At 40.0% G+C, this 21,218-nt stretch overlaps 1 protein-coding gene across 1 annotated transcript in view; it reads left to right on the forward strand.

The window, feature by feature from the left end:
• The window catches only part of MXRA5 (matrix remodeling associated 5), a 28,228-nt gene that overhangs the window by 1,404 nt on the left and 5,606 nt on the right, over nucleotides 1-21,218 (forward strand). The window contains exons 2-4 of the mRNA XM_065423759.1: nucleotides 11,694-11,823; nucleotides 12,059-12,449; nucleotides 15,553-20,652. Of these exons, the coding sequence (XP_065279831.1) occupies nucleotides 11,694-11,823; nucleotides 12,059-12,449; nucleotides 15,553-20,652 (5,621 nt within the window). The remainder of the gene's footprint in view (nucleotides 1-11,693; nucleotides 11,824-12,058; nucleotides 12,450-15,552; nucleotides 20,653-21,218) is intronic.

The raw sequence follows: 21,218 nt of genomic DNA on the forward strand, positions 1-21,218 counted from the left end.
AGTTAATTTTCCAACTTGTGCATATGCATTATGATACAATCTTTAATTACATGATTGCATTGACATTTTTTCCACTGAAAATTTACAAAATAATTCAGTCTGAGGCAAACACCTGACATGGAAAATTTGAGCCCAAACAATTAAAATCTGGCAAAATTATAAGCATGTGAACAGCATTTTAGATGGAAATTTTTAAGCAACCTTACTACAGACATCTCTACCAGTTCTACCTATAACAACTATGTGGAGATCTTGCCCTAAAGATCTGCTCATGGAGGGCACCATCAATATTTGGGGTTCTCTTCCTGATATGGAAAAGGAAGAGAGGATTGGACATCTCCACGGCCGCAGTCCCAGCTTTCTTTTCCTAGATAAACGGCCCATTCTGCACTAGGTGGGGGGAAATGTTACCTCCCAGTCAGAATGGTTTGGTAGGAGTTCAGGTTTAGGCCCCTCTTGCAGGTTTTACCACAGGGAGGAGAGAGATTCTCTATTATTTGGTTGGTTTACCCTTTTTGTGAATGAACTTAGTTCTCATGAGCCAGACATAGTAAAGACAAGCATTACTCAAGCTTTTATATACAGTTCTGTCTTAGTCCTTCTTTACAGTAATCTTCTTCTACTAATCTTTGGACTGTCTTAGTCATATATTTGAAATCATGATGCTGAGTGTATTGCTGCTGTTTTTAGAATTAGGTGAATGTTTTGGCTAAAACATTTTCAGTGAAAAATTCAGATTCAGCTACACCAATTCATTTTGTGAATTTCTGTCAATTTTGCCAATTTATTTCGGTCAGAAAAAAATGTGAAACAATCAAAACATTTAGTTTTGATATTTTCAGAACAAAATGTTTCGATTTTTCAGTTTGAAATGACTTTTCATTGAAAAAGTCCTTTAAGTTTATTTTAAACAAATCCAATAAAAACATTTTAAAATGGTCAAAATTAAAATGACATGTTTTGATTTTGTTGAAACAAAACATTTAATTAAACTTGAAGCTATTTTTTTTCAATTTTAAGAATTGCCAGTGAACTGCAAAATCTGTTATTTGGACAGCTCTAGTTATTAATTATGATTATTGGGTCAGATCCTCAGTTGACCTTCAGAAATTAACATAGCTGTGCTGAATTAGACCAGCTGATTATCTGGACTACTGTTTTTCAGTGACAATGGTGTTCAGGATTTTTGTTGTGCATAGATGGGAACTAGGATGAAACCACTAATGTTGTGTCTACATTGTCTGAAGCTTTTTGATGTGGGTCAGGTAACTCACAGTACACAAGTCTCATCAGTAGCATGCACACACAATGCCTGCTCCATTTTCATTTCACATCAGATGGACACACTGCAGTTTGCTGCCAACTGAGGCTGTAGCATTCTCCAAGGATATCCCATGGTCCTTCGCTTTGCTGCTGAGCAGCGTGCATTCTGGGATTATATTTGCTGTGAATTATAAGATGTCAGATAGGTTCAGTTTTGTTTTGTTTTTCAAATCACATTTCCACTTGCTCAACCCCATGCTTCCTTTCTGGGCTGGTTTGCACCATTAGCAAATTCCCATTGGCCATACGGCCCCAACAATGCTCTGTGCTGCTATCGTGACGTGTGAATATGCGCAGGCTGCTTGGGCTGTATTAAAGCTCTCAGAGCTGGAGAAATTCGGCATTCAACTTTGCCTGTTGCACCAATGAGCTGCGGGACCAGGACAATATTCGATAGCAGTAGCAGCAGTTTCTCTGGCATCAGGAGGGAGGAGGAAGAACAGGAAGATGCCAAGCTGTTGGAACAGGAGGCCTGGTCCTGGATGACCTACACATCATTCAGTGCTTTCTCTGGGGTCAGGAAACCAGCGTGGATTGGTGGGAGAGGATCATTCTACAGAGCCAGGATGATCAGCAATGGGCAGAGAACTTCAAGATGGGGAGAGCTACCTTTTTTGAGATCTGTGGAGAACTGACTCCAGATATTCAGCAACAGCATATCAACATGTGAAGCCTCATACCTGTGGACAAATGGGTCACTATTGCCATCTGGAAGCTGACTATCCCAGAACGTTCTTGGTCTGTAGCCATCCAATTGGGCATAGGAAGATCAGCTGTTGGGGCCATTCTCCTAAAGGTCTCGTATGGCTTTGATAAGGTGCTGTCTAATTAGGTCATGAAACTGGGTAACGCTCAGGAAATTATTGATGGCTTTGCATGCATGGGGTTCCCAAAGTGTATTGGGGCAATTGATGGAACCCATATGCCTATCATTCCCCATGCCCCAGAGCACAGAATGTATAAACAGAAAGGGGTATTTCTTCATAGTGCTCCAAGGACTGGTGGACCACTGTGGCAGGTTTATAGACAAAATTGCAGAGTGGTCTGGGAGGGTCCATGATGCTAAGGTCTTTCAGAACTCAGTACTATTTAAACTATGGAGAAAGGACTGTTTGTCCCAGGAGCACGGTGGCCATTAATGGTGTGGAGGTTTGTCGGGTTATTCTGGGCTTATTCGCTGGTGCCCTGGCTACTGATGCAATTCACAGGTCACTTGGACAGAAGGAAGGAATATTTTTAACTATCGCCTGAGTAGCTGCAGAATGGTAGTTGAGTGTGCATCTGGCCGTTTGAAAGACAGATGGGACTGTTTATGGAATAGGTTGGAAACAGCAGGAAAACAATGCTCCAGTCATTCTAACAGCATGTTGTTTTTTGCACAATATTTATGAGAGCAAGAGAGGAAGCTTTACTGAAGGGTGGGAGGCTGAGGTGTGGAAACTTGCTTGGAGGTTTGAGCAGACTTCAAGGAGTTCCACAGAATTCCACAAAAATGCTGGGGGCACGCTGCTAGGGTTGCCTATTGTTCATTTATTGAGCCTCCTGCCTGAACATGTTAGCCCATGGAGGGTGTGGGGATGCTGATTGTGGGGGATTGTGTGTGGGTGGTTGAAGTTCCACATTCCTATGTGCTATTGTAAAATGCTATGAATTATTTCAGCTTTATTTAAAGGATTTTCTGTATTAAATGCAATCATGACTCTTGGATTTATTGTAAGCAGTTTTATTATGAAATAACAATAAAAATAGTTAAGTTTTAATGAAAACAATGGAATAATAATATCTTTGTATTTTGAAAAAACTTTTAACTAACCAATCTTCATAAATAACCAGCTATATACAAACCTTTAATTACTACAGCAGTATAAACAAAACTCAAAGTAGTACAGTTTTGTGGAGGGCAGGGAGTGCATAAAGTGAGACACATGTATACACTTCGTTTCTGGCTCTTCTTGTCCTCGTGGGTTCTGGGTTGAGTGCCACAGCTCAAAATTCTCAGGGCTCAAAAGAGCTGGAGTTCGGGTGACGTGTGCTTGGTGCCCAAAGGCTGAATCTAAAAGGTTTATGGGAGCCGCTGGAAGTACTGCTGCTGGGATGCAAAGATTAGGAGTTGCTGCTGGTTGCCATAGCCAGCATTGTCCAGGGGCAGAAGGACATGGCTGAGTCCCAAATTATGGGATTGCAGGCCTAGCATGACCATGTTTTGCAGGAGGGCATTCTGCTCAGGACAGCGTCCATGAGATGCCTGTGCATCTCTCTGTCTTTTTCCATGCTTTTCTTCACCATGGTGATGCTGTCTTTGGCCACACCCACTCTTTCCCTGGCAACCGTGACACTGTCCTTGGCTACTGCCATGATCTCCTAGGAAAGCTGCATTTATTTCTCCCACTGGGTTCTCGTGTACATCCTCCACCTCTCAGCCAGCCGAGTTTTCCTTTCACTCTGCCGTGCATTCTCATTCAGAGTCTTCCTTCCCTCCCTTCTCCTCCCTTCAGGCTGGCCAGTCTGTCAGCAGTACAGGCCGTGCCCTTGGTGGTCTGGCTGTTGCAGGTACTGTGGCTATGGGAGCAGGAAGAAAAAAAAAGTTGTTTGTTCATATTCCAGACAAGTTATGATTTTTTTTTTTTTTTTTAGTATGTATATGTGACTTTACCTCCACTCTTTGGGGAACCTCAGAGAAGGTAGATTGCTGGGTGCATTTAGATTTCAGTCTAGTGTGTCTGCATTCATCTGCTGGTAGGAGTCAGGTTGGGTGGTTGGAGCTGTTACAGGTTTGTTTTTGCAGTTTTGTTGGTGCACTGGAGTGCTTCTGTGGCATCAGAGACATTGTAAAAAGAGGCATGCATGGGGGTGTGCTGGATACTAATCCCCTCTACATCCCCTTGAGGCTGTCCCGTCTGTCGCTGAGTATGCTGAGGCAGGCCACTAGGAGACAGAGAATGGTCTTACTCAGAAAGGCAAATGACACACCAGCAAGATCTGCTGTGAAGTTATTCACCAGGATTGTCCCCCCAGAAGCTCTGCAAGAGTGGAAGGGACTTGCAAGCTCTATCAGGGGACATGGGTGTGTGGCTATTTCTTATAATGTGCTAAACAAAATGGAGCAATTTCTCAATCTTAAGTTCTGCTACATCTCCCCTGCAGAGAGGGGAAAGTGTAGAGAAAATTAAATAGGGTCCTGCAATGATTGCCAGCTAGAAAGCAGGGTACAAGGCATTTGTACCTCAGCACGGAGCAGTATTGCAATGTGCCCTCATACCTCATGTAAACTATGAAAACTAACCACATTTCTTTTCCTGTAAGCCCTGTCTCAATAAACAGTTGAATTTTTGCACAAATGAATGCTTTCGGTATTCAAATCTGCTATGGGGTAGGGGCAGGTGGGGGATGGGGAACTGTTTGTGACTGTGCCATGCTGGCGGGCACCGTTTTGAAGCAGCAAAAGGAGGGGGTGGGAGGAAGGGGGGGGGCTCCTAGCTCACATTCACCACCAATAATCAATAATAAATTGTAAAGATAGGTACTTACATGCTGCAATTCCCTCTGGGAGATCTGACTCTGGTCCCAGCCTGGGTTTCTGGTGGGGTTTACTTCGCCCCACAAGTAAATGGAATGGTGGGGACTCAGGATCAGCTGATACAATGGTGGGGACTCAGGATCAGCTGATACAAGGCAGGAATCAGAGTCCCTTCTAGCAGAGCAGGACTTAGGCTGGCTGTCCTGCTGGCCATCCTCAGGTTCCTGACTCCCCCAAAGATCCTCCCACACAGAGAGCAGCTCCTCTGCTGTTCATCCCCTGATGGGCTGAGCCAGTCATCCTAGACTGAGGGGGTAGGGAGTGCAGGAAGCAGGCTCAAATAATTCTGGGATGGGTTGTACTATCATTCTATCATTGTGTAGAATCCTGTCCAGTTCATCAAAAAAATGCACAGGTTACATGTCTCCTGCCAGATGTCTCCTTTTATCCCTCGTTTCAGTGTAGTTTCTCCTGAGTTGCTTGTTCTTTATCTGGCATTGGTCATGATCCCTCACAGAGATCTGCTTTGCAATGTCCACAAAAAGGTCCTTATTTCTGTGGCCCCAAGAGCTTCCCAAACCGATGCTTCTCCCCAGATGGTGATGAGATCCAGGGGCTCAGCATGGCTCCAGGCTGTGTAATGCATATTGTGGGGCTTCTGGCGTGCTATTGTGGTTGTATCACATGGGATCCACGAGCAAATGGGCAAAAGCTGGCTCTGCACCACCTTTTAAAGGAGAGAAGGGAAGGATCATCCTGGAAACTTGATACCAGGGCTGGGAGAGCACACAAGTAAATGGAAAGAACAGTAATGATGGACCTACAAAGCATTGTGGAATAGCTGTTGGCAACATGCAAAAAGTGGTGCACAGCAATTGTGTGAACATAAACAAAAGACAGAACTAATTACATTCAAAGTCAACCACTTTGTAGAAGGACTCCAGAGTTCCCAATAAATGCAGAGTTAGTGTGCACTGATGGGTTGCATCATATGTAGGCAAGTGCTTTCAAAACAGATTAATTTGATTTGATCTGGTTTAAAATGCCTATGTAGACAAGCCCTACATTTGTGGTCTAATCCCAAAGCTCCAGGCCTACACCCTCACCTCATTTAAAACCCTCTTGATTTTTAGATGAGAAGAGAGTGAGGTAGGATTCATGGGTAAAATCTATGTCTAATCAAACTAAATACAGATAAGTTCCTCACCAGTTCCAGAATGCTCCCTTTTACAGGCTAATCTCCTTTTAGCCTGGGTCCAGCAATCTCTCACAACCCCTGTAGTTATTGTCCTTTGTTTCAGTTTCCTCCAAGTATCCTGGGGGGGTGGAGAGGCTCCTTCTTTAGCCAGCTAAAATTTAATGGCAAAACTCCCTTTGACTTCAATGTGGTCAGGATTTCACACCATGTATTTTAAAGACATACAAGCCAGCACTATTTCTTGGTTTCCCAGTTCTTTTGTCTTATCTCTGTTTTGGTCTTTTAGATGTAATATATCTCTCCTCTCCTTCCCCGCCACCCACGCTTTTACTTGTATAGCCATGAGCACATCATTGGCCCTTAACAAATAGTAATTAAAACTAGACCCTATAGTCTATTCTGCGATTTAGAGCTGTGACTAAGGTGGGACTGAATGGAGTGTAAATCAGTTCTCCAGAATTGAGAACTGTGGCTGGTCTACCTATTCGCTTTCTTTTAGAGCCCCGTCCCCTTCTCTCAGTGAAGTTAGCAGTAGTAAGATCAGTTCCTTCATTTCTTACATCCATATCCTGCAGCCATTGTACAGGCACTGTTCTCATTTGTTTCATTAGAAGTTTTACCTATAGGATCAAGTATTTTGCTGCTGCATTTCCTCCCCTCTCCACTTCATTCCCTCAGACACCTAAAGTAACAATTATAAATCACTGTAGTGCACTGCAGAATTTTATCTTAAAAATAGCTGATTACTTTAAGTAATAGCACAGACAGTATTTGAAACTACAGCTGTATTCTTTCAATTTGCATTCTTTTCTCTTGCATTGCTCTAATGCAGTAGAAGTAGGAGGAGGATTTCAGGATTTGTGTATATTTTATGACTCATAGAATGAAACTGTCTCTGATATGTTTCTTCTGCAGCAAATATTTGTTACTTAAGGTAAAGTAACTATAAGGCTTAACATAACTGTAAATATACCTAGGGTTTCAAGCGTCAGTGCTTGGCTGTCTTTTACTTCGCATTTCTATTAATCTGACCTGGAAGAAGGGCTAAACTATGCGTTAATTATATTTTCAGATACTATAAAATTGTGATTTGCTGCAAATGCTAGTGAGGACAGAAAATTGACACAGAGGCCTTGAACTTGATCCAGATCAACTGAAGTCAGTGGAAAGATTTTTCAGTCTCAGCTGAGCTGGTCAGAAAACAGAATTTCCATGCTGCCAGAAATTCTGACATTTCAAAATTTGTTTTCATCCTAAATTGGGATTAAAAGTCAAAATCTTGAAATATTTCAGGGAACAGAAATTCCAAAATATTTTGATTCAGAAAGATGGCTTAGAAATTTTTCATTCAAAAAGTTCATTGTGTTCCCACAAAACCTTTAGATTTCAACAAAGTGGCATTTTCCAATGGAAAACTGTTCCATCAAAAATTTTTTGACCAGTTCTAGTCTTAATGGGAGTTGGATTTCCCCTATATAGGTTAGAAACAGGGGAACAAATAGTCATTGTGAGGTTAATAACTGGAATACAGTAGTGTAAATAAGATCTAAGAATCAAAGTGGGTAGCACATTGGATATAAGGATACTGTACAACATGATGGCAAAAATAGCCAATGTGCTTTTTGACTACATGCACAAAAGTGTCATAACATGGATCAGTCAGGCCCTCACCTTTTTCTACATGGCACAGGTGAGACCATGCTTGGAGTACTGTGTACATTTCTCAGTACATCAGAAAACTAAAACTTATTCAGAGAAGAGCAACAAAAATTATACGAGGCTAGAGAGACTGATTTAAATGAATGATGTAAAGTGCTAAACATTATAAACCAGATGCTCAGCTAATATAATTTTGTGTAACTCTATTGTAGACAACGGAATTATACCAATTTTCACCAGCATCTTGACCAAGTGACAATCAAGGGGGCAGATATTTGATAATGGTTGTGGATATACCATAGATTTGGTAGCCATATCCAGTCAATGGATAACAACTTCTTATTTCCTACCCTTTGAGAGAAGTCAGTACAGCTGCCCTTTACCACCCGAGGGTTCCTATGCATAAAGAAAATCCTCCGGGAGACATTTAAGTCAGAGTTATGGCTGTTTGCGCTACTGAAGCAGCCCAAATTAGTCAGAGTACCAGAGAATCATGTTAATTGTTTCCTAAACTGCTTACTGAATTGTGAAAGAGGTACACAAATCAGCTAAAGGGTTCTAATTTTTCTGAGGGCTGAATTATTCCCTGCAAACAGGATTCTTTAAGTATGTCTTTCCACCATGTATAGGAGCTCATACAATGGACCACATTCACGTACAGGGTTTGATTGTTTTGTGCTGCTCTGGTGAAGCAAAGTAAACATAAACCCAACTGAACCTGATGATTTAGAGGGGTTTACTATGGTTTGGCATTGTCAGTTTGACACCCGTGAATCTGACTAAATATTTTTTTTTAAATGAATTATGATCCTGATTCTGCACCTGTTATGTTGGGTTTATGACATTGTAATTCTGAATTACAATGGTGTAAAAATTACATAAGGGATTGGAGAATCAGGCCCAGTAACTCCATTTATACTGGTGTGCCTGTCTCCCTCCAAACAGAATACTTATTTTAGTTTCTGCTTGCTGTTCTTTCCATCTGATGGCTTGTATTCAGTTAGAATAGAAAAAAGTCAGCCACATATATTTCACCTCTCAATTATAGTATTCTCACACTAGCTACGGAGCGAAAATTATCTCATAATCTTACTCAGTTTCACTGCACTCAACAAGAATAATATAAATCAAGTCTAGTTGTGCAGACATAAAAGATTTCTTTTCTTGGGAGTTCTCAATGTCACTAACGGCAAGTTTCCTTGCTCGCAGTAAAGGCAAGGAGGATTTGGTAGAATTTCTGCAGTTACAGTCACAGCGACACTGAAGGTTGAAATGTTGCTGGGGACCCCTTAATGAACTTCCTAGCCTAAACGCCTTATATCGTCCATAATCTATAGTAACTTCCTTCTCTCCAGCCTTCCTGATTATTTCTCCCTCTTCAAACTGCCCAAATATCCTGCAAATAAACATTTTTCCCACCACTCTGACTACATCACCCCCTATTTCTACTGCTTCCCTCCACCGCCTCTCTCTCTCTCTCACTCACTCACTCACTCACTCTCACACACACTTCTGCATCGACTCTGAACACCTAATCCTTATTTTCAAGGTGCCACACTAGTTTGACTCAACCTATATCTCACCTTTGTCTCTACCTACTCCCCACAATGTGATTTGTGCTCTGTCAACTCTTCTCACTTTGATACTTTTCCTTTTTTCACTCATGCCTTTCTGCCTTTTTCCTATGCCCAGAATGACCTTCCGATTTAACTGTCAGTGTGAGGTATTGTGGGATGGCTTCTGAAAGGCAGCAGCAGTCAATGTAAACAACACAGTGTCTACACTGACACTGTGTCAACCTAACTACATCGACCCAAGCGTTACGCCTCTTGAGGAGGTGGAGTTATTCAATTGGTATAATAGGTGAGTTACATCAGTGGGAGGTACATTTTAGTTTAGACTAATCTATAGTGTAGACCAGGCCTTATTCTCAAATGCAATTGTCTGCACTTTCAAGATGCATGCACAACATATGGTCCCAATCTCTGTATTTGTTCAATTCTCATCCCTTTCCTTCTCCTTACTTCTCAGTATTTCCTATGTTTGTCCAATTTAGATTTTAAGTTCTCCAGAGCAGGGATCATGTCTTTTTATTTCTATAAACTTCCATGTAAAACCCTGGTGCTAGACAAATGTTTAATAATAATAATATGATCCATCTGCTCATTGTAATGGCATTTTCTATTAAAAACTGTTAAAGGCACACTGAGCTAAATTTTTCATCATTGGTCTCGAAATTGAGCTTGCAGACAGTGCACCCATTAAAACAGTGAATTGCATATGCAGAGTCTATATGTACAAGCACAAAATAGTTAAGTATATGTGCAAAAGGGTACTTGAGTATACAAATATACATTTGTGTAAGCAGTTATTTGTTTCATGCCCACCGAATGTGTTTCTCTTGTATTGTTAGCTATTTGTGCACACACTTTTTGTGGGCAAAACTCAGACGCTCCTGGCTGAAAATTTGGCCCTTTAGATCAAGAATACATTTTTCAAAAGCACTTATGTGACTTATGGGGCCCAAGATCCATTTTCAAAAGTGTTTTAGGTACTTGAGTCATATTTTTAATCTGGACATTGATTTCAGTGGCAGTTAGGCAACTCAATTTCTTTAGGTGCTTTTGAAAATCCCACATGGGCACCTATCTGCATCTTTAGGCACCTAAACACCTTTAAAAGTTGAACCCTAATTCACTGTTGAAAATGGGACATTATAATCCATGTAGTCATTTTTGAAAACGTTAACCCAGCAGATGAGTTTTTCTTATTAAAGTGACATATTTAATGGTAGCATTACAATGGTCTTTGCTATGCTTTAAAGTTAGCTTTTCATTAGTGCAAATAATGTTTGTGCTAGGGAGTAAAGTTTATGCATGTTTGCTGTTGCATTTGTTTTCAGACTGGAAAGTTTTCTTCATAAGTATCATTAAAACAATAGATTTAGGAAGAAAATATTATTTTCCAAATGGAAATGGATGATTTTGAAATCAAGAAATAGAAGGTACAAAACATATAATTAATTTGCCCTCTATAAAAGGTCTAAAAATGTCTTTTAAAAAAGCATGAAATCTTTAGCAAATTCATCAAAACCATACATCTCAGTATCTAAATGTATCTCCTCCATGCTCCTGATATTCTGCTTTTCCTGAAAAATAATGCATTACAGCATTAGAAAGCATGAAAAATCCAATTTTAAAACTTGGGTGCCTAATTTAGAGTTCCTGGTGCTCAGGTCAGCACTGGATATTCCTGCATTTGGCATTTGTGTGCCCAAATGCAGAACTGGGCATCCTAATTTAAGGCACCCAAGTTGGCAAATGGAACCTTACGTGTCAGTTCAAAAAGCTGAAATGAGTTGTTTTCAAATAGCAAATTCTGTCTCCCTTACTTCTCAAAAGAAAGCTCAAATAATTTTGCAACTGGAAGATGAGTATCTGGATTTTATGTCAGTAGTTAAATATCCAGTAGCACGTGGTAACAGTAGGGCAAGCAGTTGAGCTAGTAACTGTGGTTTTTCAATTCAGGAACTGCTTGGCAAATGTTTATTTTCAAATAGTCCTCTTCACAAAGCTTCATTTGTTTATTGTTAGTTGCTTTGTTGGCAATCCTGCTATTGGCAATACTGCGGTAGTTTGCCAGTCTCCATACCGTCATAGGCTGGCAACATGCCATTAACTTATACCATTCCCATAATGAGAATTCCATGGAAAAATATACTAACTGACTTCTCTTAGAATTTAAACTCCCATTTGCTTTTACTTTAAATTATGGCTAAACTAGCACAAATTGAGTTAAAAAAACATAATGTAAATATGGGCTAAGTATACTTGGCCTTATAAAAATGTTTACTGAAACCTTTGGTCCTTTAACTGCATATTTTAGGATGCATCCAATGTTTCCTAGAAAGTCAGGTTCTATTAATTTAGCCTTAGCAATCCATGAGAGTCTGTCATGCATGAAATATAACTGAATATGTTGTGTTTTTTTCCCCAGGTTTAATAGCATACAGTCCATATCTGAAAACTCATTTTCAGGACTTACAAAACTGGAATTGCTCATGATTCATGGAAATGACATCCAAAATATACCCAATGGGGCTTTAAAAGATCTCATGTCTCTACAGGTAATACTAAGGTGTTTCTAAATATAATAAATTACAAGTTATACAATGATAAAAGACTGAAATAAGTAGGTTTCTTTAATGCTTTGGTTTATTGTCCAATAGGTTATCCATTTTTGTTCTAAATATATTGAAAACTTTTGAATTACAATAATATCATGATTAATAATGTCCATTAATGGCTGATGTTAGTCTGTTACTCTGCTCTCTGTTTCACTATTAGGTATTTCTTTTTTAGGTATTCAAAATTAGCTACAACAAGCTGAAAGTTCTAACAGGCCAAACTTTCCAAGGACTTTCAAGCTTAATGAGATTGCACATGGACCACAACAGAATTGAATTCATCCACCCAAATGCTTTTAATGGGTTAACTTCTCTGAGATTGCTCCATTTGGAAGGAAACTTACTCCAGCAGCTTCATCCCAACACATTTTCAACATTTACATTCCTGGATTATTTCAGACTGTCAACAGTAAAACACCTCTATCTGTCTGAAAATATCATTAGGACACTGCCTGCAGGGATGTTTCAAGGAATGCCACTCCTGGAGAATCTTTACCTTCATGGGAATCCCTGGTCCTGTGACTGCAGCTTGAAATGGCTCCTGGAATGGGATAAGAAGTCTGGAGGTGAGAAAAGATCAATGATTATTCTATTCATTATAGTGACAACATTCCAGTAATATGCCCTTCTTCTGCTGGGCACATGAAACCATTGGTTATTCTCTTGGCTGTACTGCTTATATATTGTGAATTCCTAAGGACTGCTCTATTTTTTCCACTATCTCGCAAACAAGAAACATTCCAAAAAGTAATGTGATGGAGAAATAATTATGAATCTCAGGCAAAAAATCTGTTTATACATGAGGGAATCATGGTCACAACTGAGTTAAAAAGCATGATTTCTGAAAATTGTAATTGGAATAAAAAGGTGGTAGAGCACACTATTAATAGAGAAATAAGATCTATCCATGGTGCAGGAGCCAAGGAGCTGGCTTTGTTGCAACGAATTCAGCTGCAGTTAACACAGAGGAAATTAAAGGCCATTTCCGAGAATGGATTGGGAGGACAGTCACACCCAGGCAAACCTCATCTCAGGGAAGACGAAAAGAAGACCAGAAGTTGGAAGTCTTATGAGGAGGATCAAGAAGGTTGCAGCACTGGGAAGGGTCAGCTAGGTCAGGGACTCATATAAGTGTGGGATTGGGGTTGTACCAACCTGAAAAAGAACAAGTAGAGGACTCATAGGAGACTGTAAGAGTTGCTGTAGCTGACTGGGCATCAAGAAGGGACTGTTTTTCTCAGGAAGGTTGATGCAATGGAAGAGGTTTGGGCAGGGTTAGTGACAAGGTGTGAGGGCTGCTTTCATTGAGGTGAATCAAAAGATTTATAGCACTTGGGAGCGGGTTGAGCAGATGTAATCAATCATAGCAGATTCTGGTGGCGTAGATTTCCTCATATAGTGTGTAGCTTGTAGCACTTTGTTGGGGGTCACATTGTTACAGATCTTTGTGTTGTAGAACTTTATTATTTTGGACTTGTGAGGGAGGGATACCTAACAGGACTAAAATGATTTTAAGCATTTATCTTTAGTTTTGTATTTAGATAGTTTGCCTTCTAATAGTCTGATAAATTGTCCTTAACACACAGTAGATGTGTCAAATTATTTTAAATTGTCCCATTTCACCTGATAGATATTAGCTTTCCTCTGCACATGCACTAATTTAGGCTCAACCACTGTGTTAAGCACTCTTTTCTTACACAGTAATAGTTTGCCACAATTTTTATTCGATTAGTTTTGTTTTCTAAACCAGCATGCTAGTGTTGGGAACTACTTTTGGAGGTAGTAAGAAAGTTATTCTTGTGATTGTCAAATAGATATAACTTTTATGTTTAGTTATTTTTATACAAATCCTTCACTGACTTCATTAGAAGTTCTGTACATGCCAGGGTATGGGCATAAATATTGTTAAAATGGTCATTTGAGATTTGAGGGTGCTTCCTTTTTGTGGGGCAACAACTAACACTGGGCTGAATAAACTCTGAGGCTGAAGGGGCTTTATTTGTTTTTAAAATATCATAATTAATAGTCTAGTTTAATTTGAATGGGAAGTGGGGGAGAGCTTTACATAAAAGGGCTGTCAAAATGACAAACAATACATTGTTTAAATAAAAAAAGTTTTATTTGCCCCTTCCTTCCTTCATCCTATTGTCATCCTTTATTTTCCTTCCTCATTTCACCCATTTCATTCACCCACCCCTGCTCCCTCACTAGAAGTCGGCATGACTCTTGTACCCAGAATAATTGCAATATATTCTGTTTACATTGAGTTTCCAAATGGAATTTGGAGGAAGCAGCTGGGATTCTACTAACCAAAATAATGTGAATACAAGTCTGAGGACAAGGGTCTTGCTAGCCTGTATGGAGGGAAGGATCCTGGCAAGCAATAGGATTTCTCTTTCATAACTTCAACAGCCCCATTTTCTTTTTTGTTTGGTATTTTTTCCCCTTTTTCTTCATGTAAATTGTGAAGATTGTTAGCTTCCGGTGAAGGAAGGGAAAAGCTGATAAAGCCATTTTTGCTGCTGGCAAATAGCTTGAAAGGACACAAATCAGTCAGAGCAAAGGGGTTATGGCAGATAGAGTAGAAAGGTTTGCATAAATACAGTATTATTATTGAGGAATAAGCATAAAATGTTTATGTAGAACACAAACCCCAAGCCCTCACAGTGTGGGGAACTGCATACATTAAAAAAAGTGTTGTTTTCCCTCAATAATTATGTATACTATTTTACTCTGCATCCCTGACGATTCCATTTCAGCCTAATTATAAATAATCTGCTGGACCATTTGATGAATGAAGAATATGTGCTACATTTCTCAAGTAAACTCTACAAATATTTTTTTTAAAGTTTGCGACTAAAGACCTTTGCATGACTTGCAAAAAACATTTAAAACTTGTTTTAAATATCCCACTTGTAAACCTAATAAAGTTGCTGTAAACATGTAATAACCAAGTAACCATTCAACTATGTTAGATATTTTCCACAGTTTGGCCTTGACTGTTTGTAACAGTCACATAAATCACAATGATAATGTTGAAAGCTTAGTGTAAGCATGCTACAGATGTTCACCATATCCATTTGTATGCTCCCATTTTTGTCATCAATTTACAAGAGAAAAGAATCTACATAATATTGGAGACATGAAACACCAAACTTTACAAAATCTTGTTTTTCAAATTGTTGTTGTTTGACAGACTTAAGTAAATAAGTACTTAGGCACAGCTTATCTGCTCTGCTTAAGCAAATGCCCATTTGTTTGTGTGAAAAAGTGTGCATGCTCTTTTTGTGGGCACAGCACAAACACAGACTTGAAAAATTGACTTGTGCTATATAGGTAACATTTTAAAAAGTGGCCTTAGATTCCTCGATAATTGGGTGTCCAACTTGAGAGATGGGAGTCTGATTTTCAGAGGCTTGGAGCATTCAAACTTCTCATTAAAATCAATGAGAGCCATGGTTGCTCAGCTACTTTGAAAATCAGGCTCTTTGTTGCATCAAGTTGAAAATCTAGATACTAAGGCACCCAAAATCAGTGGCCACTTTGGAAAATTTGGCTGAAGATATGTGTGTGTTATTACAACATTAATTTAGCTCTCTAAAAAATGCTAGAATTCTATGTCAGAATTCTGTGTTGGTCTCTAGAATGTATCTTTTTTTTTCCTTCCAGGTGTATTAAAGTGCAAGAAGGATAAAGCTTATGAAGGAGGTCAACTCTGCCCTAAGTGCACCAGCCCCAAACAACTGCAGAAACAAGATATTCAAAACTTGAAAGATCTTTCCTGTAAGAAACCTATTATACAATCCCAATTGAAACAGAACAACAGCATTGATGAGGAGGAAGATAGGGACAGTTATGAACTTCCTATGGAGGCGTTTCAGCTATCTCCATGGAACATTACTCTTAATATGACTGATGAGCATGGGAACATAGTGAACTTAAACTGTGAAATCAAGAAACCAACAGACTCTGACAAAATTCAGTGGAACCAAATCAATCCTCAGGAAATTGATATCAATGCTACAGTTTCACTCGATTTTGAATGCCCAATGAAACGAGAAAACTATGAAAAATTATGGAAACTTATAGCTTATTACAGCGAAGTGCCTGTTAAATTACAAAGAGAACTTATGCTCAGCAAAGAGTCTAAAATAAGTTATGAGTACCGGCAAGATTCAGATGATGATGCCCTTTATTACACGGGTGTCAAAGCTCAAATACTTGCAGAACCTGCCTGGGTTATGCAACCACTGATAAACATTCAATTAAATAGACACCAGAGTACAGGGAAAAAAGTGGTGCTGTCTTTTTTTACCCAGTTTTCTCAAACAATTCAGATGAAAGACATAAGGCAGCACAGACGAAGCTGGGTGATGATAGAGCAACCTCAGAACTCAAAGACAGCCCAGAGTGTTATTGAAGGCTCAGACTGTCAGCTGAGATGCAATGTGAGAGCATCAGAGAGTCCTGTCATCCAGTGGGTGTTGCCAGATGGGAGTAAGCTGATAGCTCCATTTAATCAGAAAGACAGTAGGTTTTCCATCCTCAGCAGCGGCCAGTTAATGATCAAAAAAGTGGGTTACACTGATTCTGGTTTGTACCACTGTGTTGCCCAGGTGAGAGATGATGCAGACAGAATGGCCTACAGAGTTTTAGTGCAGCCTCCAGTCATTCAGCCCACTGACTCTGATGTAATGAGGGTTGAAAAAAATGTAGGGGACCCAATAGTTTTGCCCTGCAGTGCAATTGCCATACCAGATGCACAGCTGAGCTGGATCCTTCCAAACAGCCATGTGCTTAATGATTTGTCAAACTCATCCAAAGGGTACGTGTCTCACAACGGCACGCTGTTAATTCCAAAGAGTCATGTCAGTGACAGCGGGTATTACAGGTGTGTGGCTGTCAATCAGCAGGGATCAGATCAGTTTGCTGTTAGGGTATCAGTAAATAAGATGGTATCTGACAGATCATCCAAAAGGATAAAAATGAGGAAGCGTCCAGGTTTGAAAACCTCCGGAAAAAGAAGAGGGGGGGTGATAGAAGATGAAGGGGGATCAGGAGTGGAAGTCCCAGCTGAGTCCCAGCACAAAAAGAACCATCTGAAGGACCGTGAAGCATCCATTAAACAAAAGAATGACCTCATGCCTGAGGTTCAGGTTAAAAAAAACAAGAAAGGCAGGAGAAAAATGAAGTTATGGAAAGGTACAGATAGAACCCAGGACAGCAATGTTGCTGAAGGCCGTAGGGTATTTGAATCTCGAAGAAGAATAAATATGTCAAACAAAAAGATTAATCCACAACACTGGGCTGACATTTTGGCAAAGGTCCGTGGGAAAAATCTTCCTAAAACAACAGCAGCAGCAGGCCCTTCTTTAATGACTACATTGCCGTCACTCATGCAGAAAGCCACTACAGCTCCTTCTCCTATGGCCAGTCCCCCCCAGAAGCCTTCTCTAGAGAATGCAGCCAATGGGGAAGAGTCTTCTGCAGATGTATCACACTTGGGTGAGGACAAGATCTTCTCAGTCACTGTTTCCCCCACCGTTATAGCACAAGATTTTAGCCCAGATCAAACAACTTCTGCTCAACCCACATTAATGAGCACAGAAACTGAGCCCTCCATAGAACGCCAGTCTTTAGGAACACCTGGAAGTATATACACTGTAGAACCATCCTTTGTGTGGTCTACGTACCTTACTCCAATCTCTCCAACTTTACACTCACATCACTCATATGATCAGCAGCATGCTGATGTAAAGACTGATTATTCACCAGTAGCAGAAGAAAGCATTAACACTGTCACTGAAGATCCCCTAGATGAACAAACAAACACCTTGCCCAATATTCAAAGCAGTTTTCACACAGTGGAAAATGCAGCTACAACAACACTGTATAGCACAGAGGAATCTTCCGCTTCTGCTGAGCTACCAGGGCATGCTACTGTCCTTGCAGAACCTCAGACTGTTGTAAATCTCCCTACCACCTTGGAGACAGATGTACAGCACAATGAAGTAGATGCGGATTCCATAAATTCCTCACCTTCTCAGGGTGATAAGATCAGCTATATAGATTTAATAGCCACTACTACTATTTCTTCTTCTGCTTCTCCATTTAAGGATTTTGTTACTAGAGAGAGCAATGTCGTAAAGCATCAGCACAGGGAGGTACCTACAGATCAGACTAAAATTACAGACATTGACTTAAGCACAATGTTTCAAGTTTTCACATCAGTTAATGAGACCAACAAGGATAAGATAAGAGTGTCTAGTAGCATCTATGGGAGCTCTGAAGGAGCTGCACATGAAGATATGCCTGTTCCAAAATCAGACTCCACATTCACTCTGGCAAGTACCATTGCTCCTCTTAAAAAAACAGAATCAATAACAACTGCTGTTTCATTTGGCAACCTGACCACTATGGCCAAGGTTACAACTCCCTCTAGAAAGACTACTACCTCTAACACACTGCTTACCCAGCATCCCAGAAGAAGACCTTATGGGAGAAGGAGATTAAGACCAAACAGATTTCGACAAAGACCAAAACCTATTCCTTCTCCTGCTTTTACCACAGAGGAGATGCCTGTTATTCAAAAAACACCTACAATAGAAGGTGCTACTAGAAGTTCTCCTGGATTTGTTGTTGAGGGTGATTGTAAAACTGATGCTAAAATACAAATTAAGAAACATAATCATTTAGAGATGATTTCTTCATTGGTTACAGAGGCAAATGTATTAGAGAGGCTGACCAAAGTCAGAGACACAGAGGCAGCTTTTTCACTTAGGCCTACTGCTTCTTTACCTGAAACAAAACATTCAACGCTTTCTAATGTTGGTGAAACCCAGGTACTTCCTGTGACTACAGCTATCACAACTGCATCATCATATGGTGGACTTAACACAGCCTCTGTTACAGAGTTACATTTGTCCCAAGAACCAGATCAGAGGACAACCGCAACGTACCATACACTAGTTAATGTGTCTGAAGAAAATGTCATTAAAACAAGTTATGAAGTTACAGGTGGTAAGGCACAAAAAACAAGCAGTTCAGTCTCCACTGAGTACATTAATAGCCTGTTTAGCCCTGGTTATTCAGTGACTCCAGAATTTCAAGAAGATTCCATTCCTCTTGGATCAAAAGTTGGAGAGAATGGAATCAGCCCAAGAGTATCTCAGCCAATACCTCCCACTGTGCTGCACTCAAGTGCTCTTGTTGGCACAGTGGAAAGTTTTAAGGACCTGTCACTTTCAGATGAACTTCAGAAGCCTTCAAAATCTTTAAAAACAGCTACAGTAACCACACCACCTCAGCAAACAGAAATTGTGACTGTATCCTTTCCCTTCAGCACAACAAGATCTCAACCTTTCACACCTACAGAAACCAAGAAACCAATTATTGTTCCTGTACAAACTTGGACAAAAACAGTATCATCTTCCTGGGACAAGAAGGAAACCAACTCTCATGCATTTGATCGTGATCAAATTGCTATATACACAACTGAAAAACCTGAATCTCCAGTTGCAACCATTGACTTTGTTCCGTTTACAAAACCTGATGCTCCTCCCCCATCAGTTTCAAGCACTTTACATTTGTCTATTCATTCTTCTACCAAGCAAAATACCACATTCAATCAAGTAAGATTTCCAGAGATCAAAGGAGATGAAATTGATGGTACAACAAGCACACACAGCACAAGACAAAACGTATTTTCCACATCTTATTCAAACCAAAACAGGATTAAAGCACAACACAAACAAGAGCAATTTAAAGAGACATTTGGTCTTATTAGGTCTAACAATAGTTTATTGTTAAATCCAAACTTTTCCCATCAGTCAGCTGGAATGGTACCGATCTTTAACCAGCAACCGGCTGTAGCACCTCCAAAGTATATTCCAGTGAGGGGGACAAAGAGGCCACCATATCTCATAATACAAGGATCGTTTCATCATTTTATAACTCACCAGCCCCTCCACTATACCAACAAACCAGAGATAACAGCATATGCTGCACACACAACGCAGGACAGAAAAACCTATGCTCCTCAAACAGAGCCAACCACTACAACAACAGCCACTCCATTATACAGACCTATCCCACTTGCTCCAGGTAGATTTGGCAATCAGGGACAAAACAGATACAATGTTCACTCCAGAGTTTTTGGCAATAACTATATTCCCGATAACAGAGGCACAGCTGGGAGACTATCGAGTCAAGGAATCCCATATTACCCCAACCCTGGAATCTCCTTTGTCTTTAATAGAACCAGAACATTTTCACACTTAGGAGTGAATCCTAAACCAATGATGCCTAGTCCACTTCCTCCAGTAAATACAAATGAGAAGAAAGCCATCCAAGTCTCATCTGCTGGGATTACAATGCAAGGCACTGTTCTAAAGGCCACAGTTGTTCCAGTAGCTCCATTGTTCCACAACTCAAGTACCACACCACCAGCCACAACTACTTTGAAGAGCACTCTTCCATCATTCATCTCTCAAAGCATCAGACCTCAAATATCCTCTAACATTCAGTCCTTCAGAAGTGTACTTTATAATAATCAAAAAGTCCCATCTGTGCCTAAACTGGGAGGAATTATGCCAAATAATTCTAGTGTAATTCAACCTTCAACTAACTTCAGGGCACATGGTGAAAGACCTAAAATTACCACGAAAGGTCCTCAGAGCTTATCCATCCTTGCTGAAACAGATGCTGTTATCCCATGTGATGTAGTAGGAGAACCCAAGCCCTTTGTTACTTGGACAAAAGTCTCCACAGGTAAGTTAGTTAAACATTTGATCTGCCATATAGCTGTAAAAGGGGACACATACAGTAACTTCCATATTAAAACAAATACAGTAGTATTGTACAGTAATGATCCAAAACACTATATAACACTTTTATCCATGTTAATAGTTTGGACCACTAGGATATTTTAGTCTTTTTTAAGGCTATCCATTTCTGCACATGGATATGAGAAAAACCTCCACTTTCTGCTACTCTGAAATAAAAATGACTTTTAGGTCCTTTGCTAAAAGGTACTCTAAGGGCCTGATCCAAAATCAATGCTTCATTGCCCTTTGGATCAGTCTGTGAATGCACTATAATTTTTAACATTAAAAGTTACCCCCACTAAAAAATGTAAAACGCAGGAGGAGGAGGGAAATGTATCAAAAGAAAACACTTTGTCTTTAAGAGATCCAGGCACCCAAGTGTGCATGTTCTCCTAGACTGGAATTTATGCTAGAGGAGCCTAGGAGAACTGATTAGTTAGGAGAGTGCTTCAGAGTTCTTTATGTTATATGTCTAGGTATATCAGTAAAATGTTCCTGGAAATCATGTAA

Source organism: Emys orbicularis, chromosome 1 (assembly GCF_028017835.1).
Source record: "Emys orbicularis isolate rEmyOrb1 chromosome 1, rEmyOrb1.hap1, whole genome shotgun sequence".
Taxonomy (NCBI): domain Eukaryota; kingdom Metazoa; phylum Chordata; order Testudines; family Emydidae; genus Emys; species Emys orbicularis.